Source organism: Haliaeetus leucocephalus, unplaced genomic scaffold (assembly GCF_000737465.1).
Source record: "Haliaeetus leucocephalus isolate CR32 unplaced genomic scaffold, Haliaeetus_leucocephalus-4.0 Scaffold897, whole genome shotgun sequence".
Taxonomy (NCBI): domain Eukaryota; kingdom Metazoa; phylum Chordata; class Aves; order Accipitriformes; family Accipitridae; genus Haliaeetus; species Haliaeetus leucocephalus.
In genome coordinates this window covers 4,688,124-4,715,848 of record NW_010973333.1, presented here as the reverse complement: position 1 = coordinate 4,715,848, position 27,725 = coordinate 4,688,124, and the positions used below count along the sequence as shown (strand labels likewise).

The 27,725-nt window shown below is 43.0% G+C and overlaps 1 protein-coding gene across 3 annotated transcripts in view; it reads right to left on the bottom strand.

Annotated features, from left to right (window-relative positions):
* The window catches only part of EPSTI1 (epithelial stromal interaction 1 (breast)), a 48,359-nt gene extending 23,365 nt beyond the window's left edge, over positions 1 to 24,994 (bottom strand). Inside the window, exons 1-6 of one of the 3 annotated variants that reach the window (XM_010583423.1) lie at positions 24,731 to 24,994; positions 13,856 to 13,914; positions 11,777 to 11,860; positions 7,993 to 8,066; positions 7,272 to 7,355; positions 1,473 to 1,546 (exon numbers count right to left, since the gene is read on the bottom strand). In XM_010583423.1, coding sequence (XP_010581725.1) covers positions 1,473 to 1,546; positions 7,272 to 7,355; positions 7,993 to 8,066; positions 11,777 to 11,860; positions 13,856 to 13,914; positions 24,731 to 24,927 — 572 coding nt within the window. In that variant the 5' untranslated portion in view covers positions 24,928 to 24,994. The remainder of the gene's footprint in view (positions 1 to 1,472; positions 1,547 to 7,271; positions 7,356 to 7,992; positions 8,067 to 11,776; positions 11,861 to 13,855; positions 13,915 to 24,730) is intronic. The other 2 variants (XM_010583424.1, XM_010583425.1) reach the window with 2 other exon arrangements.
* Positions 24,995 to 27,725: the final 2,731 nt, after the last annotated feature.

Genomic DNA, 27,725 nt, shown 5'->3' with positions numbered 1-27,725 from the left:
ATAATTGAATAAGCCTTCAGACAAAAAATCAGATTAAATGGGAAGAACCCTGACAATCCCCTCAGGAAAAAGCAAGTAAGTCCCATAACTGAGGACCCTGGGCTGAAAAGATCTGATGAGGTTGTTGTTGAGCTACGGTCAAAGAGCGTGAATGTGTCTAGTCTGACAGAAACAGGCAGAGATCTAAAGCTGTGCAGGGTCTTCAGAAATCCTGAGGAATCAAGGTGTATGGGGGAAATCCACACCGGCACAAACAATGACAAACAGCAGGCAAAATATCAGTATCTAGAGACAAATGTTGGCAATGCATTTAAGGAAAGAGCTGTACCTAAAGCCAAATGGAAAGATATAGAAGGAAAAAGACAAGAAAGGCTGAGATCAGTGAGAAAGCACTAAAATGTCTATACATTAGAGAACAGAGTCTGGGCAAATGACGAAGGAACTGGAGCTACTATCATGGGACAAAAGTGACTTCTTTAAAGGTCACAGAGGAGGAAAGAACAATCAATCATGCTAAGAACACAGGTGAGTAATTTGGGGAGCCAAAGATAAAAAAGGTAAAGGTGACTAAACAGCATTGTGTGTTAATTATGTGATAGAATTGGTCTGGATCAGTTAAAAATAAATAAATAGGGTAGAGTGAACTGGCCAGGCAGGAACTTCACTGCCAATGGAATTAATTATGTCAGGAGTTAAGCCATATCTAAATCTCACATTAAGGAGGTATTCTTGGGAAACAGGTCTTCACAGCAGATCTCTGCATTTAAGCTGTAGGACTATGCTAAATATAGGAAGTCCTCATTATTTCCGTGTGGGTTATACTTCTTTACTAGTCACTAAAATAAATGGGTGGAGATGTAATTTAGATCCTGTTTTGATAATTAGTCTTGGATTGAATGATCACATATTGATTCACTCACAGAAGGAAAACACAAAGTCGTTCTGTAATTCACAGTTTTCATTTCAAAGTGTATGTTTTGAGAAGCTAAGAGAAATCTACTGAACCAAATTTCTCACAGAATAAGGTGTGGAGGAGGCTTGGAATATTTCACAGAATCACAGAGTGGTTGAGGTTGGAAGGGACCTCTGGAGTCATCTTGTCATCTTGTCCAACCCCCTGCTCAGGCAGGGCCACCTAGAGCCAGTTGCCCAGAACTTTTGAATATCTCCAAGGATGGAGACTCCACAACCTCCCTGGGCAATCTGTGCCCATGCTCAGTCACCCTCGCAGTAAAAAAGTGTTTCCTGATGTTCAGGATGAACATCCAGTGTTTCAGTTTGTGCCCATTGCCTCTTGCCCTGAAGTTAAAAGTTTCAAGTCAAAAAGTGAAAAAAAAGCAACAGAAGGCAAACCCTTTGTGAGCCCCAAACCAGACAAAAGCAAACAAATAAAAATACCAAAAAACCCAAACCAAAACCAGAAGGACAAGCAGATGAGGAATTTTAGGTAATAAGTTTCAAATTTTACTTACTAATATTGATCTTCAAGGAACATGTCTCTTCTTTGCATTTCTTGTTGCCTTTTTTTAGCTTCAAGTCTCTCTGCCTACAACATTAAAAACAGGAAAACGTACTTGAGATTTCCAGTAAGCCAGAAACAAACACTGATTATTTCAATTTAGTTATTTCAATATTCTGTTTTTTAAAACAACTATAGCAGCAGCTGGGTACGGAAGTGACCCATTCTCAAATTTAAAAATTTAGGACCAAACAGCTCCTAGTCAAGAGACCAGTCTGAAATAAAAAAAACGCACTGTGCTCTTGGCAGACCCATCTATCCTCACAAATGGCCTCGTGAGCCATCCCGGTTCTCATGACCCAGCACTTTTGGGGCCATCTCTCGATGTAACTGGTGCAACATTGGTCCTAGTAAGAAGGAGAGGACACGAACCACTGTACCAAAGCAGATGAGAGTCTTGTAGTGCTGAAAGCACCGTGATACGAGTACATGTAGCTCTGCACATAGACCTGTGGCCTTCAGGAGCATTAGGTACTGGCCAGTTGAATACATGCTAAGATGGATGAAAGTGGGAGACATTTGTACTTAACCAGCATTATTCTGGCTCAGTTATCATTCCCAGTGCAAGAGTCAACCAAATCCTTGACACACAAAAATCCTCTGGAAATCTGGATACCACACAAGTGATTAAGTCCTTTAATATAAAATTGCACATAATTTCCAGTGGAAGGGTCGTCTAAGCTGCCCCACACCCCAAATTCAAGTGGAATAAAATGTTAAAACAAAGCAGAAACTAGAGCACTTGCTGCAACAGCAATATGTAGCTCAAGCCAAATTCCAGTCAAAAAGAGGCCTGCCAAAATTTTTTTTTCACATGCAGGCTGTAGGTAGGTCCAGTGGGAGGAGCAGACAAAAGGCAGTTCGGTGTATTAAAAGCACAAATCAGGGGTGCCAAAGCGGGATTTCAGCCCTTCTATATTCTAAGCACAAGCTCCCATGCTGCAGTTGGTGGGAGGATGCTCCAATAAGAGCTCCCACCCAAAGTTCATGATGACTAGCATGTTGAGAAAACTGCAACCTCGGAGTGTCACTCTGCTCATCGCCCACCCTCAAAATGAAAAAAAAACCTAATCGTTTGGTAGCCCAGCAACCAGACATCTCTCTAAACGAAGTGCCCTGGCAATTTCAGACAACACCTTGCAGAGATGAGATGGGAGCTGTAGGTGGGAATGGCCCCTTTGGTCAGAGCCCCAAATCAGGGAGAGGACACTGTACCTGGCTGGAGGTATTCTGCAAGGCCAGGTAGAATGGGACAGGTGTGGGTGTGGGTGTAAGGGGGAAAGTGGTGTTAAGAACAGGGCTGTAACCCCCACCCCCATCATTTTCTTCCTGTCCTGCAATCGATATCATTTCAGAGAAATTACAGTTCTACTGGCAGTTACTCAATTATTTTGCCTTCAGTGATTTCAGGGTGGGTATTTTTTAATTGGATAAAGAATGACTGTCTGGAAGAGATTTGCAAAACAAGTGCAAATTCCTCCTCGGCATGTATTGGATTGAGAAAAAAAATTCTGTCAGATGTCTGCAGATAGGAAAAGAGCCACTATGTTGTGTAACGATATAAACTGTTGGAAGGCAAATGACTTAGAAGTTGTTATTTGGAAAAAGGCAATGGGAAAATAAACAAAAGAAGAAGATGAACCTCTGAATAAGATGTCCCATTGCTCAGTCATTGGACATGCTGAGACAGTGGTACAATGTATGAAGCACTGATGCAATTAATTTAGTTAAATTCCAACTAAAGTAAGGAATATTAACCCACGGTATAGCTAAATTTTGATAGTGTTCAAGGGTTATCTTGTTTGCTCCTAAACCCTCCACCCAGCAGCAGATGATTTTTTAGGCAAAAGACTCCCACCCATCTGTGCAACTTAAAAATTTACAGGGAAAGAAAGGAAAGAGAAAGAAAAGAAATCTGACGGCATCTATTACTGTCAAAGGTGATGTTGATACCCTCAAGACACCAGTAATAGCTCCCAGGCTTTTCTCCACCACTGCTCAACACAGCAAGCTGAAGCCTTCACCTCTGAAAAAGCATTTGACTTGGGATCCACCAACATATTGCAAGGCTCCTGAAAGTTCAAATCCAAAGCTCACCAGAGCTGCTGTGGTCTAACTCCTAGCTAGAACAACACAGTGATACTAACTTCGATAAATAGTCTTTCAATATCACCCCTATCTCCCGCTAGATAAAAAAGAAGGAAATATCCTACAGCTATTCCACCACCAGAATGGTGCCTGAAGAAAAATCCAGCATATTGAAATTATTTACTTATAACTGGTGTGACTATCTTCTACTCTGGAGGTTTACCCCGGGACCCCTGCTTAGGACGCGTACAAATGACAGGCAACGGGACTGGGACATTCTCTAACTAATGACGATCTATCAATAGACATTGCCAAAGCACTCCACATTTGGCACGGTTTTCAGAAACAAAGCCAGGAGTGGAACAGCTGTGATATTGAAGGTAAACATGTTGAAAAGCATTAGCAGAAGGTCTGTAAAGTGCCTGGTTTTAACAAAACCCCGAAAAAGGCTGTTCATGCTGATTAACACAGTCAAATTAAAGAGCACATGATTTGATAAAGAATAAAATGGAATTACAGCTGATTCTAAATAGGATGGTTTCTAAAGATGGCAGGACTGTTACTATGTAATGTAAGAGCAAAAGCAAGTTGCATGCAGTAGAATTAGACTGAGCCTTTTCACTTCAAATCTTTTGAATTTTTTAATATTTAGTCAAGATTTAGAATATCCAAGGAAAGGCTAAAGGCAGGGTACCAAGAACAGAGAGTGAATGACAGGAAACAGAAATATCCAGTGCACTGAAGTTATGCTATTTTGTGTACAGCACAAATGCAGAAAGCTTAAAAAACCAAGAAGTCCAATATTAGCCATTTGTTCATTTTCTTGGGAACTTTGACAGTCCTTTCACCCAAAAAGATACAAAGGAAGTTATGGTTCGGTCCGTTCAAAATCTGTGATGTGAAGGGCTGCACACAAGATACGCAACTGCAGGTGCCCGCTACTAATGATCAAATAATAGTAATGTTACTTCCCATGTACTCCCACACTTTCTGCAGATCACAGACACATCTCGGCACTAGGGACAAATACAGAAATAGGGACTCCCCTGCTGTCGTTACAAAGTCTCTCCAAAATTATTTCAGTGAGCACTCAGAGATCACTAGCTTGGAAGAATATCCAAACTCATGCAGCCCAGGGTTATTCCATGAACAAATCAAAGCAGTCCCAGGACAAGCTGCCTGACACGGAGTGCATGGGATCCCAAATCCCATTCACTGCTGCACAGGGAGACTCGCGTACCAGTTCACACCAACTGGTCCTGTGGAACACCATGGGGGGAAAGGATCCACCTTTCTTCTCTCTGGGAACTGGAGAGACACAGGGTAGATGCCAAGAGCGTTGGTATTCCAGCACCTAACCTCACAGTTAATTAAAGAATCACAGACACAGGCAGGTGGACTCGTACAGATGGTAAAGCCGACTCCACATTTGGGTACTGCTTTGGCAGACACCCAAATTTCTCTTGGTCACAAAGATGACGGGAGAGCGGATACCGCTTTTCTCTGCAAAACCAGCTTTAAAGCAATAACATCAACAGATCCTATGTTCATAAGCAGCACTGGCTTCCAGCATATCATCCTTACAACCAAGCAAGAACTGAGCTGAGTACCAGCACCCGTTCTAGTCACCATGCATCAGTCCGGAGGGCTTCACCGGTCACGTTTTTTGGCAAAGTAGCTCTCCAGCTGCGAAAGTTTCAGGGCCCCTGCTGATAAAGCTGGCTAGCCATTACCTCTTTTCAGACTCTCAGACAATTTGGTTTTTACTGAATGAATAAAAACCTTGAGCAAAAGAAGGACTGGCTTTAAGTAAGAAGAGGTGGCTTGTGAATTTTCAGGAAGACATGCTCTCAGCTGATGCCCTGTAGGTGCAGCTGTCTACAAATCCATCATTTAAAAAAAAATAGTTCCTTTCCTGCGGTAACCAGGGCTCAGTGTTGGTTGTACAGTACCAGATCTTTAGGATCCCTTTCCTGTCACCCTCAGCTCTTGGGAGCCTTTCATCTGCAGGCAGGGTGAGACGGCCAAATCGACACCTTTTAGTGGCTTTTCAGCATGCTTTTCTTAAACACAGAGTTGAATTTTTAATATATAAACATCTTCCAAGTAGAAATGTTCATCAGCTCAATCACTATTGTGGAAGACAACCCAAATAAACATATTCAAATTAAGAGTTCCCTTTCATGCTCCTCTGTTTTGTTTGTTTGCTTTGTGGGTACATGTTTATTTATTCAAATTAAACAGTCTGTTTCGCAAAGATGTTCGCCATGATGTTGCATTCTCCTTTAGAAGAAACTGATAGTTACAGTTTTACTATCTACAACATCTATAAAGATTTTATAATCTGTGGGAGCGAAGGTAAGGAAATTAAAGAGCATGAAAACAAAACTGATACATCAATACGTTTTCTAGGTATAACTATAAATTATAGCAGCCTTGCAACATTTTTCTTGTCCAATGCCCACGGACAAACAACATATATTTAATAGGTGAATAAAGTATAATTAATCCCCTTTCTACCATTGCTATCATCACTGCTTCTGGAGCTATACTTGAGCTGGTAACTGTTAATGACATTTTCACATGATAATATTTATTGCCCCTGTGAGCTATTGTGTAGGGCTTATCCCCAAAGAGCAATGCTAACCGCTGAAAGACTGGGAACAGACTAACCCTTACCTAGAGGCAATTAAGACTAATTTTGTTTATGCATGCCCTTGTATGCCATCCAGTAGTGATGATTTTTTAATTAACTCTCAACATTCAGCTTCTGCACAGAAGATCATTTTTACTGTTGTGGAAACAAAACTTGCAAACCTAAAATCTCCCTTTCTCTCATTACTACTGTGCACATCAGCATCATGCTCCCCCTCTTTTCTTTTTTTCATTTAAATTCCACATTACATTCTCAACCAAGTACTACTTGGTTTCCACCAAGGAGACATGAATGAACTTTTTCAAAGGTTTATGCAGCACACAGGATGAGAAGACGCTTTGTGAGAATTACTAGAAAAACCAAACAAATGCAAAATAAAAATGAAGATTTGCAAGTGAGATATCGTCGGTGCCAATATATGGCCAATACTAGAAGAAAAAGTGATCTTACATATTAGCAATGCTTCTGGGTGTGCCCCCCCCAAGAGGGGCTGGAGGGGCATCTGAATTTCAGGGTGCACTCAGCACAATGCAGAGACTACACTGACCTTTTCATGATTTGGATGCCTTTTCCACCATGACAGGTGGGATTTTCTTGTATTCTTCCCATGTGTACAACAGGCAATTATGGATTTCTATAAGGTCTTTGTGCCATCTGCCACAATCCAATCTTACAGAGAAAGCTCATGCCAAAGTGAACTATATAACCTGTACACACAACATTAATCCCAACACTAGCATTCTCCCTCTCTGCTAACTCTTCAGGATGGATGCAGCTGAAAGGCTGGAGTTTCTGAAGAGCCAAAGGAATGCTCAAGCCCCAAAGAACACCAGGTCAGGCATCCTTCAGTCAGCTACAAAGAGAAGGACAACTGGATTTCCTCACTCCTTGATGCAATTCAGGGCTACCATTTAATTTAATTAGCCTTTCCATGTAGTTAAGCAAAATCAAGCATCAAGACACGGACTTTATGTTATATGGCTCCAGCTCTGCAGTAACCATGTTTACCTTTTCTCTCTGAATTGCTTTCTTTTTCAGGATTTCAGCTTCTTCAGCTGCCTTTTTTGCTTTTACATATTCTTCTCTCTTGTGCTGTATGACATAAACATAGAAAATTATTTTACATATGCATGTGTATAAAGAACACGTAAGGTAACTTGACTTGACTTCTGTACTGCACATCTTTCAAACCTAAAGTGTGTTTAAGGAAAGTTTCCAGAATTTTTTCTTAAAATGAAGCACTGAATAAAGCAGGCTACGCACCAGCTACTCCAATATTGGCTTTACAAAGACTGAGAAATCTAGGACTGATAAATGGGCATCCATGCAAGGAATCACACAGCAGTTTGATAACTTACAAGCATTTATACCTTTTATAATAGGAACAACATTTCTACGTAAGCACTGGATGGGGTGGTACATTGATCAATTAGTCAAAGTGTAGGCAGCATGCTGGAAGATACAGCGAGGCATCAAAGTGGCTTTACACCTGTACTGGTTATCATTTTAGATATGATCTGTGATATGGGTTGCTACATATTTATAGCCAGATTTCCCATTTCCTTTGGTGCAGAACATTTTTTTCTAGTTTTCTGCTGCTTCCTTCAGGTTTCATGACTTTCTTTTGTCAAGCAACTGTGAGTTCATTTTATAGCCATATGAAACACTTCATGAAAAGCTTTTTTTTGAGTTCTTAAAATAAACAAACAAAAAATTTATTCTTCCTGACCTTTTGCTGGTATTTAGATTGCATGAGCATCATTTGCTGTTTTTGCCTTGCTTCAGTCTCTGATTCCTTTCCACCTTAAAAAAAAAACCAAATCCATATAAATTGTATTTTGCATGAGCATTTTAAGTTCAAATGCCAGTCATTTCAGAACAGAGTAATATAACAGATTGGATGTATGCATATACAGGAAATTTTTCATAATTACGGTAGCTGTCTGACATTAAAGAGAACAGATAGGAGACCTTTTTGATCATTTTATCCATCCGTCAAAAGCACTAGCTTGTTATTTACAGAGCATCCACTGTATCATCCACTCTACCCGCAAATATGTCCTACAGTATATGATCAGTTTACTGAGGAACTATTCCATTTTCAGAAAATGAGTCACGCTTTGCAGGTGAGCCTTCACTTTCACATCCAGCTTTCCCCACTTTCGCTCAGTTTGTCACACACACACACATACAGAGTCAGAAATTTTATTGCCAAAAAGTTTCTCTTTTATCAAATTTAGGAGCTTGGAGTCTGCCAGCTCTAATGGCATGCTATCATTTGAATATCTTCTAAGTAATGTCTTGGGCCTCGAGGAAGAATCTGCTTTCTGAAATGGAAATCAAAGCCTTTTCCCACAGACCTTATATTCCTATTCAGGTAGCAGAAGGTGCCCTTTCCAAAGGCACAGACTCTCTTTAGAGAACATCTAAAGCTCTGGCCATAATGTTCAGCCTTCAATTAAAACAAACAAACAAATAACCCACAAACAAAAAAAACCAACCACACAAAGAAAGTGGTAACAGGTCTTAAGGGAGGGAGGGAGAGGGTTTGATTCTATTATTCTGCTCTACTATTCTCCAAAGTATTTTCTTGCTTTGGGAGAGCCAATAATTCTTTCCCTCAGTTGTTGCAAAAACCAGCAGCAGCCCCCACCCCATTCTGAGGATGAGGGCTGTATTTTCACCTAGTGTTTTTCTGAGAAGTCCCCCACTTATGTGACTGTTAATTCTGCAGAAGCAGCTGGACCGATCTGTGCTACCTGAGGTGCCTGAAATGCAAGACAACTGTACTAGATCTTTCAGGATGGATCACTCTTCACTGAAAGTAGCTTTCTCTGCTTACCAATGGAAGGTAAATAATCTTCAAGTGCTTTTGTGAGGTTCAGTGAATGGGAGATCAATTCCCAAAGTGTGGCAACATTTCTATGTGCACAAATAACTCCATCAGATTAAGTTCTCATGAAAGACTGGCCATACAGTATACAAGCAGCAACCTCACAGTAGCAATAAGCATACAGCTGGCATTGTAGAGTGTCTCCTCCCCAGGTCTAGGAAATAAAATTGCTATTAAACAAGTTTTGAAACCTTTCAGATGCTTAATCTTTCTTTCTTTCTAGCCTTTTATGGGCAACATTTAACACTCTTGCGTTCACTGTACTTTTCTGCATGTACTGCTGGACTTGGGCTCTAAACAAGTATTTTTCTGATCATTGTTAGCCACCGCCTACAGCCTTTCAGCCAGGTTTAATTCACTCAAGTTGGCCTGGCTGTAATGTGCCAAATGCTTCACTGAAGTCAGAGTATGTCATGGCTGGCTTTATATAATATGATCAAAAAAGAGGCCACTGCATTTATCAGGCATGATTTGTTGCTCCACTCATTGCTTATGGAGGAGGGTGGAACTTTGCATCCTTCACTGCTCTCACCCCTCTGTGGTACCTGAAAGTTTGCCAGTCAAATATTACAGCTGAAATCCAGAATACTTACTTCCCTATGGAAAGCATGAGTGTTAAGAAACTTCAACTTTAAGAATTCTCTGGTGATTTGGACTAGATGTTTAGTCTCTTAAAATCACTCTGAGAAAATAACATAGGAAACTTTTTTACCTTAATGAGTACCTACAGTTGTGAAATTAGAGATGCCACTTATATTTTTTTCTCCTTGCTTGAGCTCTCTTCTGTTCCAAATTTGTTCCTGTGGGAATGATAAGATCTAATAATCTTTGCACCTTACCTCATTTCAAAGGCACAGAACATAGTGCATGTGTCTCAGTCTCCAGGGGTCTTTCTAAGTGGCAGCTAGAGAGTGACTGAAGAGCTCACATAACATCCTTGAATTCTTTCAGCTTTTTCTTGCTTCCCCACACCTCTTAATTTGCTTCTTTCCCAAGAAAGTTTTTAAATGCAGTGGGACGAGAAGAAGTTAAGACTCCCCACACTCAGTCACTGTGGGTTTGCCACCACGTCCCCAGTCACGCAGCCAGCCCGCACACATCCTGCATAGACACCACACACCAAGTTTCTGTTTTTCAGATTTCCCTTTCTTCAGCAAAAAGCTTTGTGGTCCTCTTGGGACAGAAGCATGTCTTCTAGGAACTGCTCACAGGCAAGAAGCAGCTAGTATGTATGAACTCACAAAGAGCATGTCTGGGTACATGACTGCACATGATGATGGGAATACAGGGAATTACACCAACTTGCAAAGGTAGGTTCACCACTGCAAACTGCTGGGACTCAGGCTGCAGGGCAAAACAAACACATGGGACCAGTATCACCTTGACCACAACCCCAGATCTGGGCTGGAGTCAGTCCAAATTCCTCCATCTCCCACCTGGTATCTATTTTTATACACAGTACACCACCCCAAACTTATCTTGTGTAGCATGGCAAAAAAAGAACATAGTTCCCAGGTCAAGGGAGACAATAGCCTGCACTGTGCACCCCGAATTCTCCTATGACAGCCAAGGGAAGGAAGGGCAGCTCTAGATTTACAAAACTAATAAAGGCATCATTATAATAATTAGCTTTGTCAGAATGAATTTTGTCCCATTTCTATTAGTGCAGTTCCTCAAGGTCATCCCGTTTTTGCTGCACAGTATCCTCCTCATGTTCTATAGGGATGATGCTTTCAAGTTTTGTCTTGTCAGCAAGTTTCATCGGCTCTCCTACCTTTTGTGCCAAACACATTAAAGAAATGTACTACAAGACTGGTAGTTGAAAAGCCCTTCTAATAACCTTCCTCTTGCTTCAGCCCAACCTGCAGTCCTATTCTCTGTACAAGATTGGGGGTGGGTTGTTTTTTTGCTTTTGGTCTTTTAATATCTTTTTAAACTGACTCCCAAATAGCACTAAATTAAATGTTTTATAGTAGTTGCAATTGAAGAGATCTCCTACGGTTTCTCTCACCTGTCTAGAAAAAAAGTTGGTTATTTTATCAAACACAGCAGTTCCGTTCAGTTCCTGTAGCTTTTTATCCTGTTTTTCATTTACCTGTCTCTGATGTTACGTTCATAAAATTGGTAATACAGAGCCTCATGCACATTTAGCCTGCAAATGCCTGAAGCTGCAGGGATCACTTTTGCCTCTTCAAGAGCCAGCAGTCAAGAAAGCACATGTACTGGCCCTAACACAGAGTTTTCTTACGGGTAAGTGGAGGGTCTCCGACACATGCCATCCGTCTGCATGCTAATGCCAAGTGTGCACCCCCTCAGAGACATCAACCACAGATAATGTCACCAGCAGGAGGGATAAACCACCTGTTTTATCCAGAAGTTAGTACAGATTTCCTACACTGATCTCAGCAGATTTCTTGAGCGACAATCTGTGCTGTTTTGTTTCAGAAACATCTTCATCGCCATGACCATCAAAAAGCACAGAGCACGTACAGTAGGCTCATGTTAGCCCTTATTGACACTGAATCTCTTTAATAAGCAGCATGTGAGAAACAGTGAAAAATGTCCTATGTCCTGGAAAATAAAATTTTGCAATTCATAATAGCTGATTGATGTGTCTTACCCAGCCTCTGTGGAACCAGCTTAATTGGCCCTGGCCTGCGCTCTTCCTTCCACCGCTCCAGGTCATCTAGCTCTTTCTTAGCAACTGAGCAGGTACCAAAAGAAACAAATATATGGAAGTTAGAGGCAATACTAAAAAGCAGGCAGTATCTCTAATTGTATGTAACCCTGAAGACCCATCCAGGAACAGACAAACTTGTTCTCAAGGGGTGCAGACAGCCCCCAGGAGGTTGCGCAGTCACTGCAATGATCAGCTAACAAGGCAAACATTTTGCCTAACTCTAGACTGTGGTGAGCAAACCCGAGGACTCAACCCCAAAAGCAAAACAAAAAACAGCTAAGGGACTGCAAATAGACTGCTTTTTAACCCCTGGGAACCTGTAGGTAAATGCCACAGGATTTATTCCTGCAGGTAAAGCAGAAGTTGTTACGATTAAGACGTTATTGCTGCATGGAGGGAAATGCTTGTGGTGTAACACACCTCAGCAGGGAAATAAAGAATAAGTAATTTTCCCTCCCAACCACATGCTCCCTAAATAAAACCAGGAGGAATGGATGATTCAGCTTCAAATTAAGACACTGCAACACAGGGGTCCACGTGTGGGATGGCTGGCAAGTTCCCAGCGTAGCTGGTGGAAGTCTAGTCGATACAGCCAGGGGCACCAGCCCTGTGCTCTAGGATGGCTGGTTGATTAAACTGCTCTCCCAAATCGACTGACGGAGGAAAAACCCCAACAATTCCTTTCAGTAGCAAGGCCCACAAAGCCTATGGAAAGAGGAGCTGTGTTTTACAGCAGTACTGCAGTTGCTCTAGGAACTCAGTTCACTCTTACTAAAACCATATTTTCTGATGGCAGGCGATGGCTATCAGATGCTAACACCAGGTCTCCTCTAACAAGATAAAGCCAGTTCCTGGGCAAGCCTCTAAAGAGGCCCAAGAGAGACACTGGCTTGTAATTTCACCTTTAAAACAAGCATTTAGGTAGAGACTGGATTCAGTGAGGCCCTGTTTCTGCCAGCATCCAAGGCAGAAATACTTGGCATGCTTCAGACCTTGGATGCTGGTGGCACAAAGTGAAAACAGATCTTTATTAGAGCAGCAGCACCTTTGCTGTCAGCATTGGAGTCAGCTCTAAGATGATCTGCTTTTATTCCTCCTTCCAGAATATTATGGTTTGGTTCACGAGGAGTCCGTTTTCTCTCTTGCAACCAAAGGAAACCCAACCCCACACCAGGTGAAGCATTCCAGCCAAACTCACAAGGTGTGAGAAGAAAGGATTTAATTGCACTGTTTACTTGAGGGCTCAAACCGTGAGGAGTGCTGAGTGACGCTCCTTCAGCTTTTTTATCTCACACAAATAAACAGATCGGCACATAGGACTGCTGTGCTTGATCACCTCTGCATACAGGATTTCTTTCACGACCGACTCTTGCTGTAACTTTGCCAATGAAAGCTTTTTAACACATGCCTAATCTTTCTGGTAGAGGTTCAGGGTGTTCCTGCTTAGCTACTTTCACCAGCAAGACTCAAAGCCAAGCAAAAGTGAACTTATATCCACAGATATTTTCCATCTAAAACGATCTTTCCCAGCTTTATTAAAAGAGCCACCTAAATCCTTAAACGGAGATTCAAGAACCAGCAGTGGTTCTAGTTGCTTTAGTCTCCACATGAGAGGATTTTCAAAAATATTTCTTACATTTTTCTTCTTCCTCCCCCTAACCCAGAGAGCGTTCAAAGTCGGGTTCTCCGATCTGAATTCAATGCTGTAAAAGTGCGATAGAACTAACTCGAGCTGAGTCTTGTAGAAGCCAGCTTGAACAGCTCCAGCACTGAAATTGGCAAAAACCTTTTCCTGAACAAGACTTATTCTGCATGAAGTTTAGTCAGATGAGAAGTTAATCTTAAGAAAAGCCTACATGATGATGGAGAATGTTCATAGCACTGACTTTACTGTCACAGCTGCACATATAAAAGCACTGTAAAAACGAGGATAAAAGTTGCAAGGGCAATAAAGTGCACAAAACCCTAAACTTGTTCAAGTAGAAATAGTGTATTACCATATTAGACAAGTCAACTTACTTTGCTGCAACCGGTTTCTTCTGGTTTCCTCTGGAGTTATCAAGACATATGGGCCAACACTAAAATGAAAGAAAACACTCTCTTATTTTTTCTGTCTACAGAAAACCAGGACTAGAAGGGGGTTCCTTCATCAGCAACATCAGTTTTCTGCTGTTGTAGCAAATCACTTCATATCAAAACTGGTATTTATTTTGATTCAGCTCTTCAGGAATTTTTGGTAAACTCTCTAGAAATACTTGCTATATTTGGAGTTGGCTGCAAATACCAAGGATAATATTTTCAGAAACTTCTAGCACAGCCTTCACTTTCTTATTCAAGTCTCACTCTAGACCGCTGATCTCCAATCTCAGCCATTTCAAATCAAATCGCTTCCTTGGAAAAAAATGTTCCACGTGGTAGACAACTACTTCCACAAGTACTTGCTCAAGCACAGAGGAAGACCGTCGTCTCCTGGGAAGAGCACTGGTGCTGGCAGTCCCACCCCACACCTCGAGGGCAGCGAGAACCTCGTGGATTTAGGCAGTTTGCCCCAAAGTTGTCCAAGGACTGTGCAAAATGATGCACCCAGGTGCCTTGCTCTCAGCCAGAGCCTCAGTTTCCTCGTCAGCCTTGCGTGTGTCAGGCACCGGGAATTCCTTGGGCATATTTATCTTGCTGTCATGCCTAAGGTGCGACTCCCTGAATCAGGACAAAGGCCCTGGTTTTCTAGACTTAATTCAAAATGCAGTTGCTGTCTCAAGGAGCTATCAATCTAACATGACAGCAAAGAAGCAGGACAGCGTTCAGAGTGTATTAGAGACTCGAGGTGATCAAAAGAGTGATGAAAACATGTCAGTTCCACTTGAAGAAAACACAGGGGTTTATCTACACAGTGTATTGTGCGGGTACGAGTTTACACGGCTCCTGCTCAGCAGAAGCCGAGTCACGGGGGTGCAAGGTTTATTAGAAATGGGGTAAGCGGCAGCTGGCTCCAGGTATCAGAGCAAGCTCACATCTCTCTGCGGGTTTTATCGGCACGTGTGGGCGCAAATATTTCATCCGACTTCATGGCGGGGAAGGCCCAAGGAGAAGAGCGGAAAACAAAGAATAACGAGGGGTGAAGGCTGAGCCTCTTAAAAGAAGAAAGGGCCACAGGGGGTGGCTAGAGGACGAGCTAGGAAGCAGAGAGAGCACAGCTGGCTGTGAAAAAGTAATGAGAGAATGAGGCCCGAGACGAAGGCTAAAAAGGGGAATGAAAATCATGCAAAAAGATCAAAGTGCAAAAAGCTGCCCGCTACCGTACCACTGTAATTCAAGGTTTGAGAAGGAAAGTATTTATATCCAATTACCTCTTTCTCTTTGAAGACTTATTCTAGGAGGATGTGGATTAATTTATGAGATTAAACTAGTAAAGATAGAGCTGTGAGCTTTAGCCATTTAATATGATCCTTTCCCTTCCTGCCAGCTTACCCTGGTGCCCATGAGACTGTCCTTCACCTCTCCACCGAATCCCAGACCCTCAAAGGCAGGAGCTAAGAGAGCAGCAATGCCCCTCTTGCATTCGCAGCACAACTTAAAAGAAGTTTTGACAACCCGCCTTGCTTATGGCACAACGTTCCCCATCAGTGATGGTTTTTCAGATTTTTCTTTGTTTGACTGAGTAGTAGCATTTACAATTTTTCCCAAGCTGCCTTTGACAAGCTGCTGTACAGTTTATCAGTTCCAAGAAATTTTTTTAGTAGTTTTTCTTGGCTGTTTCAAATATTAAGATCATATTTCTCTCAAGTCCATAGACAAAAATTATTAAGTACCTTTTACACTTCCCTCCCTTTGTCAGTGAAAAAAATGGCTGGAACTGTGAATTGCAAGGCTACATATTTCCCCCCCGCAAAAAACCCATCAGTGCATCTCAGACATCCCACTGCTTCACAGCACTAGAGGGCAGAAGAGTTTTTATATCATCAGATGTACTTTGATGACTTCAAACCGTGGTTGGTTGGTTGGCTGTTTTTTTTTTAAATTAGGAATCAATTTTAAAAGAAAGCATGGACCTCTGCATGTCTCCACATGGATAAGAAACCACAATATCAAATCCAGCCTTTATGCCATGAATCATTTCCTTTATCTGCTTCTGCTTTTTGGCTGGAAACTCCAAGTCCAGGAGGCCAGCTGAGGGCCACTCTTCTGACATCTGACCATGGTCATTATCCAGGAGCTCGGAAGGACAGCACATGAAATACAGCAAAAATCAATCAGTTTACGAAAGAGGTAGAGGTGACACCACACTTGCCACCAGGGAAAGCTCTGCTCTGCTTTCCAAAGAGCAGTTTAAGAGTCACTGTGGTTAAAAGAGTGCTTACTTAAAGGCCAATTTGCTTTCCATGTTATTGAAATAAAGGCAAAGTTAAGATAAAATGAGGATGTCAAGTTTCCAGTGGGAGAGGAAAGGGGAGAACAACTTTTGGCTGTCTTTTACTTAGTGCTTATACTACATGCTTTGTTTTAGTCCAAGTTAACAAAAAAAAAAAAACACCAAAAAACCCAAAACAGTGCATTAGTGAGTTTATCTAATTTTATAGTGTTCACCTGGGTCTCTGGAAAGGTAGATATGTAAGAGTGTAGCTTTGGGTATTGGGATTAGGGAGAAGGAAGAGCGAGCTCATGGTAAACTTCTCGTGGGGTAGGTGAAAGTCAGGGCATGAACTGGTCCTCGCTTTTCAAGCCTACAGCAGGAGAGGAGCCAGATGAGCTGTTGCCTGAGAGACTCCATCTGCCCTACCAGTTCTAATGCTAAAACTAAAATATGCACCTAGCGTCCCTTATTTTCTTGAGATTTTTTCTGAAGGAAAGTTAATGCAAAAACCCACCACCACTTTTTATCTTGTGTTTTTAGCCAGTTTGCAGGATATTGCATGTCATTTCTTTGTTCAGACAAAACCTCTGATCCAGTAAAGCCTATAAAACCCGCTACAGCCTGTCAATTTAATATTCCAGTCAGTTTCTGAGTTGCCACAGTAGCCGTAAGTCTGGAGCAAATTATCCTACTTACCTGGGTAGCAATTAAGGAAATGTGAAGATTCGAAGCTATCAGTGGTGTGCAGACTTTTTGTACTTTATACCAATATACAAAGTGCTTCAAAATCCACAACCAGAAAGGATGATAAAGAATTTAACTTTACAGGTTCCCTAATAATGATTCTTATTGTTATACGACTTAAGCCTATCTTTGAGGTAGGGTTGTTTTATAAATAAAAATACAGAAGTCCCTGGAGGAGGGAGCGAGAACGTCTTACCTAGGTTACAGCTCTTCAAAAAAGAGAAACAAATTGTCTTCTACCTTTATAGGTCATACTAATCTTGATGAGACTTTTTTTGATGTAATTTCTCCACAGAAAATGGGAATGTATTGACTAATTACACAGACTGAACAGATATTAACGAGATTAAGAAAGTTATAACCCAATAAGAGAATGTATCTGTATTGAAATAAAGCCAAAAAGCAACCTCCTATGATTTTTCAAACAGACATCAAATACCACACTAGTGAGAAGATAAATACCTATATAACAATATCTATAAAAAGACAGATATAGAAACATTTCAGTCAGGAGAAACATGCCATACAGTCGTAGAAAATCTGCAAAGATAGCTTACAGTTTGAGTGATCAGCAACACAGAGAACACCATGTCTGCAACCTTAAATTCTGAATCCTGTGTGTAACTACTCATCTAACCAGCAGCACTCAAGGACACCTTTTCAATGCTTTCAGGCTATAGTCCATAGAAACTTTTGTTCTACTTCCTTTCAGGTTTGTATAATATAGTTTATTACTAAAACTGAAAAAACACATGCGAACTGCTCTTCACCAATAATGCTTTTTGCAGAGCTGTGCCCTTCAGTTTTTCCTCAAGCCTGCTCCAGCCATCTACCACTGGGGAGCTTTCCAAATGAAGTGTGAAATAGTTTAAAGAGTTACAAAAGTAATGGCTGTTATAAACTATTTCCAGTTCCACTGTGTTTTATACTGCGAGTGCATCGGTACATGAATGCCACAAAGCTGAAAGCTAAATATTTCGCTCTGCTGGGCAGCGTGCTCTGTGTAAGAGACAGAAACCAAGGAGAGTAGAGTTGGAGAGCAACACAAATGACTAGAGCTTGGGAAAAAGACCTGGGCAGCTTCAGTCTGGAAGAAGGACTAAAGGGAAGACGCAGGTGAAATACTGCATTAAATAATATGTTAAGACTGAATTTAAAAGCAAAAAGGGACCAAACTGCCAAAGACAATTGTCAAATCTCCTTCAAAGATATGCTAAGCTGAACTTTGCATTCCATTATCAAGTATTGTTTTAAGAGCAGGCAAGTCCACGCCACCACAAGGTGTTGTTTCCACCAAGGCTCCCATGCCTGATGGAGCGGCCATATGCTGCTAAGGACCACGGAAGCTGCCAGATCAGAGGGCTACAAGATGCCAAATCCCATCGAGCAGACAACTGTCCTGTAGGTATCCCTATTTCGCAATGCACACACGGCCAGATGCTAACGAAAACTGACAGCCGCAGTTCTAGACCTCAGTCGAGCAATATGCTCTGTGCCCCGGCGGTTGCCATAAGCAGAGCTCTGGGAGGGTGTACAAACCTTGCGTGCAGGCTTGGGGCTCTGGCTTTCCATCGTTATCAGCGGCAGCATCTTACCAGTTTGCAGCTCAGAGACAAAAGTGAATTACTGGGGCTTAGCATTACACCCTGTCTGATTCGTCCTAGCTGCACGTGTGCTTTTAACACGAGAGGCAGAAAATGAACTGCATTAGCAGAAAATGTTTATCATCAAAAGTCTGTGTTCGTGGATTTTGTCCTGTGTTTGCCACAGGCTAGGAGCACGCTTAATTACCACAGTTCAGCTGATATCTGGAAGCTTATTAAGCCAGGGTAACTCACTTCTTTATCTTGTCCCTCTGGTTAGCTAAAACCTTCATTAAAATGGCCAGCCTTTTTGCCATAGTGAGGTCTGGGGATAAAACAAAGAGTTAAATCCTGCAGAAGCCAACTTGCATGGGGAAAGAGCGAGAAGGAAAACAGCAGCAGAGAGAGGCCCAGGAGAAGGTATGAGTCAGAAACAAGCAGGAAAGCAACAGACCTGCGGTTCTGCTGTTGGCATCCAAATCTCAGTTCTCTGGTACCCGCAAGCTTGCAGAGAAATTCCTGAACTTAAAATTTGGTCCAAAGAGTAAAACGGAAACTCGGAGCTGAATTTCCAAGAGTGAAGATGGGGCTCAGATTCAGCAGCTCGTTTTGGGCTCAGCGTGCGACAGCACAGCAGAAAGAACGGCAGGTACTTCAGCCAGCTCCCCGTTCTGGATGGTCTCAACCACCTTCTAAAGCTCCAAGGAAATTGTCACGGTGATGGATCAAATCAGGGAGCCAAGAGGTAGCTCTCAGCCCAAACTGGGCTCGCAGCACAGCTTTCTCTCTTCCCTGAAAACACTGACGTGCCCTTAGTCGGCATACACCCGTGGGTAGACTACGCTGCCTGGAGAGATGAGCGGGTGAGACGCTGTATCACATGAAGATTAAGACTTAGACTGCTTCCCCCACTTTCTTTTCAACAATATATTTCCTCCTCCTCTGCCTCTGCACCACAGTCTTTGTTGTCCTTTTTTGCCCCTGCCCAAACACAGCATCCTCCCATATGTTCCTTATTCATCATCTCACCACAGCTCCTCATCAAGCTATGCATCAAGGGAACGTGTCGGGGCTTGTGCAAATCAAGCTCTTCTGAGAAAGCCTTCTAATACAGGAGTTAGAAGGATTTTCTCCCCCCCTTCCAAGAATTATGAGGAACACAGCAACCCCCATAATCCAGACCAACAGAAATCTTCCTGCACAGTTATCCTCTTACATAGACCCTGCCACCAAACACTTGGCTGCAGACAAGGCTGGCTGCTGACCGCAGTGAAGCCGGGCATCTCTGAATCACCCCACTGGGCTGTAAAAATTAGTACATCAGCCTGAAGGATAGAGAGTTGGGAGATTTCTTCTGTGCAGCAAACGCAGAACTCAACTCTAAACAGATTGTCCATAATTGAGATTTACCCTTCTAGCACTCCCACCGGTGGCAGGGCAGTGGGCAAAACAAGCATTTTGCTAAGCATCTGCCTCCACTTTCGTAGACTAATTTGGTGTTTTTAAAAAGAAATTTCAGATCGTGAAAGAAAATACAATTTTCAGAACTGCTAAGTATACTCTATCAGCAAAAGATTGGGAGGTCTTATAACACTATAGAGATATACTTATATATTTTTAATTCAGGATGAAGATTGGAAAAGGAAGGAAAGAAAGCCCTGATGGATTTGGCTCCAGCAGTCAAAGAACACAATTTTGCGAGTCAAGCATTCTAGTAACTCTGCTCTCCTTTCACACAAAATGATGAGGGACTGTTACCAACTGTGCAAGAACGTCTCTTCAGATTTTATTATTTGAATTTGATCTTTTTAATGGATTTTACCAGAACCAATATTATTCCTGCCAGCTTTAAAGGCGCCAAGGACAGACTGCTGAATGGGGACAGCATTTTCTTTTTTTGGGCACTAGCTATAGTTCAGTCTCTAATTTCCCCACTTTCCTCTACCTTTTCTTCTGCACAGACTTTTGTTTCTGAATATACATGAACAGGGGCAATTTGGAAATTCACTTTCTACAACTTAATTTCATGGCACTTAGCAGACAAAGTGAAGTAACTTAAATGCAAGCTTATTATTATAAGCGGTTTCAAGCACTTGTCATCCCGGTGATTGTTTCTCCATGGCCTGAAACCATATCCTATATATAACTGGAGGGGGATGTGCAAAGTTTGATTTCAATTTTGCATTTGAAGAAGTATTTTTCTTAACTTAATTAGAACCATTTTATTATCACTTCTCAGCCTCAACATATCATATAAGAGCTTTTCCAAAGCAAGAGGAAAATTACTCTCTAATACCAGCTGCCCACCGTGTACTTTTTTTAATAGTCAAGTTTGAATATCGACTAGTGGATGAGACTACAACATGCCATGTCCCACACATATTTCATGTGTCCAGTCTACAGGAAGGGTCACCTGATCCCACCCCAAGATGCTGCAAAGGTGTTTTCCTACTCCCAATTGCTCTGAAACAGCCTGCGACTGAGAGTTTGCATGGAAACAACTCACACAGAGGCTTCAGAAGAGACTCCAACTCCTGCTTTGCTGGCAGCAAAACCATATCTTGGCTGTTTCCAAAAAATAGCAAGCAGCACACAAGTTGGAATAGAGCCACTCCTTGGCACAGAGGTATCCTCCTTGGGCCCCTCATGTTCCCTCTGCTATGTATATTCCAGAAAGCCTTCTAGGTTAATGCTAGTCTGCATTTTTTTTGTCTACTGACACCCTATGACTTCAGCTCTCCAATCGCTCTGTTCAACCCTTGGTTGTTTCAGAGCCTGGAAACCTGGACTATTCTGAGGGTGTGCTAGTATTTGAGTTTTAAAGATCACCTTCAAAATGACTGATGGCTAAAAGGCTGAGTCAGCTTTATCACTGCTAAAATGCTAATCTGAGTTCTTTCTTGAAATATAACTTGAGATAACAGAACAAAGACAATAACACTGAATGAAATAATTTTTGTTTTAAGAATAAAGATCTTCCCTTGTCTGCTTCAGTATTTCAGATACTATCTACCACTTTCATCTGGGTTAGTTAAGGAAATCACAGTTTAAGCAGCTTCATCCCATTCAAACTGACTGCTACCATCCCCCTCCGAGAGAGAAGGGAGCAAACCCCAGTTCTGTTCACTTCTTTTTTTGAGTAGTTGTTTCCCACTCATATTACATGGTTTCTGTTTGAACCTGCCCTTCCCTCATCCCTCCTCCTCATTAACTACATACTAATGCAGACTTTAATTTGTACACTCAGGTTTAGGAGTTAATTCTTTGTTACAGCTTTATGAAGACACAAAGAGAATCTTTCGTATCACATTGCAAAAAATATTAAGTGTTCCTTGCAGAAGATGCACAACACCTTTCTCTCTGTAAGCATCATATGAAGATGAAAAAGGGAACAGGGCTTTAAATTATTCTTCCTCAAAAGCTTACTTAGTTTTAGCGGCGATCCCATCTTCTGGTCAGAATCTGTGTGAATATATTTGCTCTAGCCTTAAATTCTGCAGGGAGCTCAGGCTAACCAACTGACGAAGTATTTACCTAACCTATACCAGGGGGTTTGTATCCCAGACCAAATCCGGGAAAAGTCAGTTATACCAATGAGAAAACTCTCACTATCCATTCCTCCCCCCCAAAAAAACACCAGACAACAAACCCATTCATTTTTAAAAAGGGAAAAAAGGAACACCCAGGGAACTACAGGCCAGTCTCACCTCTGTGCCCAGCAAGATCACGGAGTGGATCCTTCTGGAAACTATGTTAAGGCACATGGAAAATAAGGAGGTGATTGGTGACGGCCAACATGGCTTCACCAAGGGCATATCGTGCCTGACAAATTTGGTGGCCTTCTACAATGGGGTTACAGCGTTGGTGGATAAGGGAAGAGCAACTGACATCATCTACCTGGACTTGTGCAAAGTATTTGACACTGTCCTGCATGACATCCTTGTCTCTAAATTGGAGAGACATGGATTTGACGGATGGACCACTTGGCGGATAAGGAATTGGGTGGATGGTCACACTCAAAGAGTTGCGGTCAACGGCTCGATGTCCAAGTGGAGACCAGTGACAAGTGGTGTTCCTCAGGGGTCGGTATTGGGACCGGTGCTGTTTAACATCTTTGTCGGCGACATGGACAGTGGGATTGAGGGCACCCTCAGCAAGTTTGCTGATGACACCAAGCTGTGTGGTGCGGTCGACACGCTGGAGGGAAGGGATGTCATCCAAAGGGACCTTGACAGGCTTGAGAGGGGGGGCCGTGCGAACCTCATGAAGTTCAACAAGGCCAAGTGCAAGGTCCTGCACATGGGTCGGGGCAATCCCAAGCACAAATACAGGCTGGGCAAAGAGACTGAGAGCAGCCCTGTGGAGAAGGACTTGGGGGTATTAGTGGATGAAAGACTGAGTGTGAGCCACCAATGTGTTCTCATGGCCCAGAAAGCCAATTGTATTCTGGGTTGCATCAAAAGAATCATGACCAGCAGGTTGAGGGAGGTGATTCTCCCCCTCTACTCTATTCTTGTGAGAGCCCACCAGCAGTACTGCATTCAGCTCTGGAGCCCCCAACATAAGAAGGACATGGATCTGCTGGAGCAGGTCCAGAGGAGGGCCACAAGGATGATCAGAGGGCTGGAACGCCTCTCCTGTGAAGACAGGCTGAAAGAGTTGGGGTTGTTCAGCCTGGAGAAGAGAAGGCTCCAGGGAAACCTTCTAGCAGCCTTCCAGTACCTAAAGGGAGACTACAAGAAATCCAGAGAGGGACTTTTTACAAGGGCATGTAGTGATAGGACAAGGGGTAGTGGCTTTAAACTGAAAGAAGGTAGATTTAGATTAGTTGCAAGGAAGAAGTTCTTCACAGTGAGGGCGGTGAGGCACTGGCACAGGTTGCCCAGAGAGGCTGTGGCTGCCCCATCCCTGGCAGCGTTCAAGGCCAGGTTGGATGGGGCTTTGAGCAACCTGGTCTAGTGGAAGGTGTCCCTGCCCATGGCAGGGGGGTTGGAAGTAGATGATCATTAAGGTCCCTTCCAACCCAGACCGTTCCACGGTTCTATGAAAAAAATGCACATAGCACAACTATGTAAGCTAACTAGGGCTGCTCTCACTCTACTGTGGATATATGCCAGTGTGAGGGCAGGCAAGACAGAGGGTCTTTTCTGCTTGGAAGTGGCAGAAAATAAACATAGACTGTAATTCAGGAATGGTTGTTTGCTCTCTTGAAAGTCGGTCATTAAAGCCCTGACGGATTTCAAAGCTACCCAGCTCTTAATAGTCCCTAGTAGGCAAGCATTCACGGGTTACAATGGAAAGCTGCTGATTGCTGCTTGCGATCAGCAGCCTGCCACCGCTTTCACAGCGTGGCTCCACTTTCTTCATCCAGAAAGAAGGGAAAGGAAACTGAAACTGCCTTCAGTTTCTGTCAGCTGCACTTTGAGAGACAGGAACAAAAAGCAAGCTAAGCAAACTCAGCGCATAATAATAACATTATATGCACTGTTACTAACAGCTCAGAAAAAGCATATTTGGGGAAAAAGACTGTAAACAATTAGCTTTGGTTAGCTAAGTATATATGTATTAAGCACATGTGCATAAAATACACACACACAGCTGTCAGTTTCTGTTCTGTATTATATCTGCAAGCTAGAGCTTATACAAGCTATCTAAGAATTGTCACTGGAAAACCAGAGAGGGACTGAGGATGGATCCCAATAAAGCCTAAAATGAAACTGAGGGCTGAAGCTTTGGCTTTACTTCTGTCAGCATGAAGTTGTTGGAAGCCGTTTTGTGTCCTGGATTGCATTCAGATCAGTGCTGGAACACAGCCTGCATCCATCTCTTAAGCCAAAGGAAGTATTTTTAGACTTTCCAGGATGAATTATTAGGAGACAGAAAACAGGGAGGTAGAACCAGATTTGAAATTCCACTTTGAAAACAAGAAACAGACACCTTGTACGCCAACATCAAACGTATAGAACCAGCCACTGCTATCCCACGAGCTGTAAGCCACGCTATCAGGAATCCTACCAGAACAACGCGGGTCCCATGTAGGAAGCGTTGTTCGTAGGTGGCTCTGAGGGGATGAGGACATGCTGCTTGTGTGCCCGGTCCCATTCACAGGCTCTCTATAAAGTATTTCCACCTTTGAAGGCGCACACCTCGCATATGGTAGAGAACAGCCACCCGATACATGTTAATACCATCTCAGTCAGGCTCCTTGATACTTACTACTGCTCCTGCTGTTGTTGGTAGACCAGTGCCTGGCTGCTTTGCTCCTCTTCAGATTTTGACAGCTTCTGGGGGTTTTCAGCCTCTTCTCTTTTATTGTTGCCATCCCAAAGGTAACCCTGAGAGGAAAACGGGGTACTGGAGCCAGCAGCCGTCCTGTACCTGCTGCCTTCCCTCCATCCCCTAACCCCAGACATTGCTTCGGGAGCACCTTGCCTTGTCAGAAACAAGTATTGCCACTAAGGCTAGGGAAAGACTCAGACCTTTGAGTTCTCGCAAGTTGGTTTCAATTCCTTGCAAGACCCACCCCTGCCTGGACTCTCAGCTCTAATACATGCAAATACATGCACAGGTTTCTGAGTCATCCTCCAGCTGAGGCTCAGTTGGATCATCTCAACCACAGCACCCAGGCAGGCTGGAGTCATGGGGTGAAAGCAAAGCTGATCGATACTAATAAAACAGTCAAGAACAGTTTGTGCAGTCCTGGAATAGACTGCTTCGGCATAAGCACGGTGAGGTCTGGCTCAAAGCCATATTTCTGACAATGTTTTACCCCAGCACTTCAAATTTCCCTATGACAGAGGGGGATAACACTAGGGGGTTTCCTGGTTTCTGTTTTGCAGGAGTGTACAAAGAAAGATGAAAGTGAAACTAAAAACTAACTCTCACATAAATCCTAAGGCAATGGTCCTGCACAACTCCCAATTCTGCCTTTCAATTCTGCTCAATCAGAAAATTTTTTTGACTTTCCTAATTCTACTTGATGAATAGAGGACAAATACGTGATCCTCTTAAGCGAAAACGCAGATCCCCTCAGTGAACACATCTGACCAGTAGTACTGTATCTACGGGATCTGCAGGGCTAGGGAAAACCTTGTAATATCACTAGTAAAATAAAGATGTTTGGCAGCTCCTAACGCAAGAAAAAAAGAACTAGTAACACTACTCAAGCTTTATACAGCAGAGCTAGGGAAATCCACACATGCAGACCCTGTCACTTTTTGTCCTCAGCTGCTCAAGCTGCACTAAAACCACACTGCTGAAGGGATGCTTTTGTGGCCAGGTTTCCTGACTGTCCAGACTGTCTAGGTCTTACAGCACACCCCACACATGCTGGGAAAGTAGCAAAATAAAATGCCACCAGGCTGCCTGGTGTTCGTGATGCTCCTTGGGGTGCTGTATGGGACCCCATCACCAGCAGCACCCCCCCCCAGAGCTGCCACATGCAGCAGGACCTATCTCCCAGGTGAGATCTCCTATCTCCGATGAAGGCAGCATCAATGGTCTCTCTGTCCCACCATCCCTCTGCTGCAGGGATGACCTTCATTTGTACACGAATCATTCTGCAGACTCTGGAGTGCAATGGCAGTGTGTTGCAAAGGGATGAACTGGTGCGTAGTCCCTTGCACCACTCCCAGAATTGTCTCACTTCTGGGCTACGATGGGTCTAGCCTGGTCTATGAACACACAGAAATACTGTAGAAGAGTCCAGTATGGTCACTTCTTGGAGACAGATAGCAGAAGTCACCCAAAGGCCCTCTGCCTACCTCCTGCCAAGCTCTGATCTCTCTAATCCCAATTTCTTTCAGCTGCCTGCGCCATTAATCAGATTGCTTGCTCACACAAACCGTCTTGGTTTGGAACCTGCCCAGGAGGCCAGAGCAGAAGATAAACATAGACTGTAACAGCCGCCTTTGCCTCATGTTGTTCAAAGCCATATGTTGTGGGCAAGGGAGTACATCTCGTCTGTAAGATATTGCTGGGTCGTAGCTCCAAGGCTCTTGATAATGCCAACAGCCAACCTAGGCAGGTTTCTTGTTTAAGGGTGTTCCAGGTCGGTCTGGGCAAGTGTCTCCTCTGCTAGATGTCTTCAGGAATTGCTAAAGGAGGGCATTACAGCCTTGGACTAGGTGTGTGGATTTATTCTTTACCTCCGGTCTCTGTGGGGAACACGGACATTTTGTCGTGGATAGTGATTGTGTTCTTAGCAGAAATCAAATGCATGGCATTTGACAATCTGAGTCATCCCCTATGTCGTCCAAGAAAGTGTTTGAGTGGGCCAGAAGGCTCGAGGTTTGCTGTCTTCCTTCATGTGAGCTGCCAGGCACACCTAAATGCAGGCCCTGGGGAAGATCTCTTAAGCCAGGTGCCCCCTCCTCTTCACAAATACATATATATTTTATGTACAGGGTGCTGGCAAATGAAAGTAAGCATCAAGCTTAGCCCCTTATGCAGGACTGTGGGTGCATACAGGAGCGTACAGGAGGTGCAGAGAGACTAGAAGCAGCGCAAAATGATAGCAGTCATGTCTGAGGACCGCAAAGATTTGTTGGATAACAGCTGTGCCTACAGGCATCCTATTTGGTAAATATCCAGCTTCAACATCTGGGTTCTTAACCCATGCAGATTGATGCCTTAATAACCCAAATTTAATTATGAAAATTGATTATAATTAATGTGGCCACTGCTGCTGTATCTTCAAACCCACACTGTTATGTAAAATTCAGATCTAATATCCATTTCCTGTTGAAATTCAGAAATTTTTGGCTGCAAACGGTAACTGTAGAATCTAAATAGTTTACACCTATATTGCTCAAAAAAGAGGGCTGTAAAATGAACCCAAGCACTAGAAGCTCAATTGCTTAAATCACTTCAATGCCCCTTTTACTTCTTACCTCTGTTGTGGACAAGCCAAACTAACTTTCTCCAGGACAACATCCAGGCCTGGCTCTGAGGATGGTTCATGCCAGACACGACCCCCAGAAAGTCCGTATGAATATGACTGCACCAGATTTAGCTTCCTCCACCCTAAACATCCCTCTCCGGCACCGTCTCAGCAATCTGCATCTCCAACGCATCCAATGTACCTCTGTGTCGTACTCCACAGTATGTCATTCATCACTCCTTCAGTTTCATGCTACTAAAACACAACTTTCGATGGGTTGCAACCCATCCCTCATAATGCTTCAGACACATTGAGCTGCAATATCCCCCC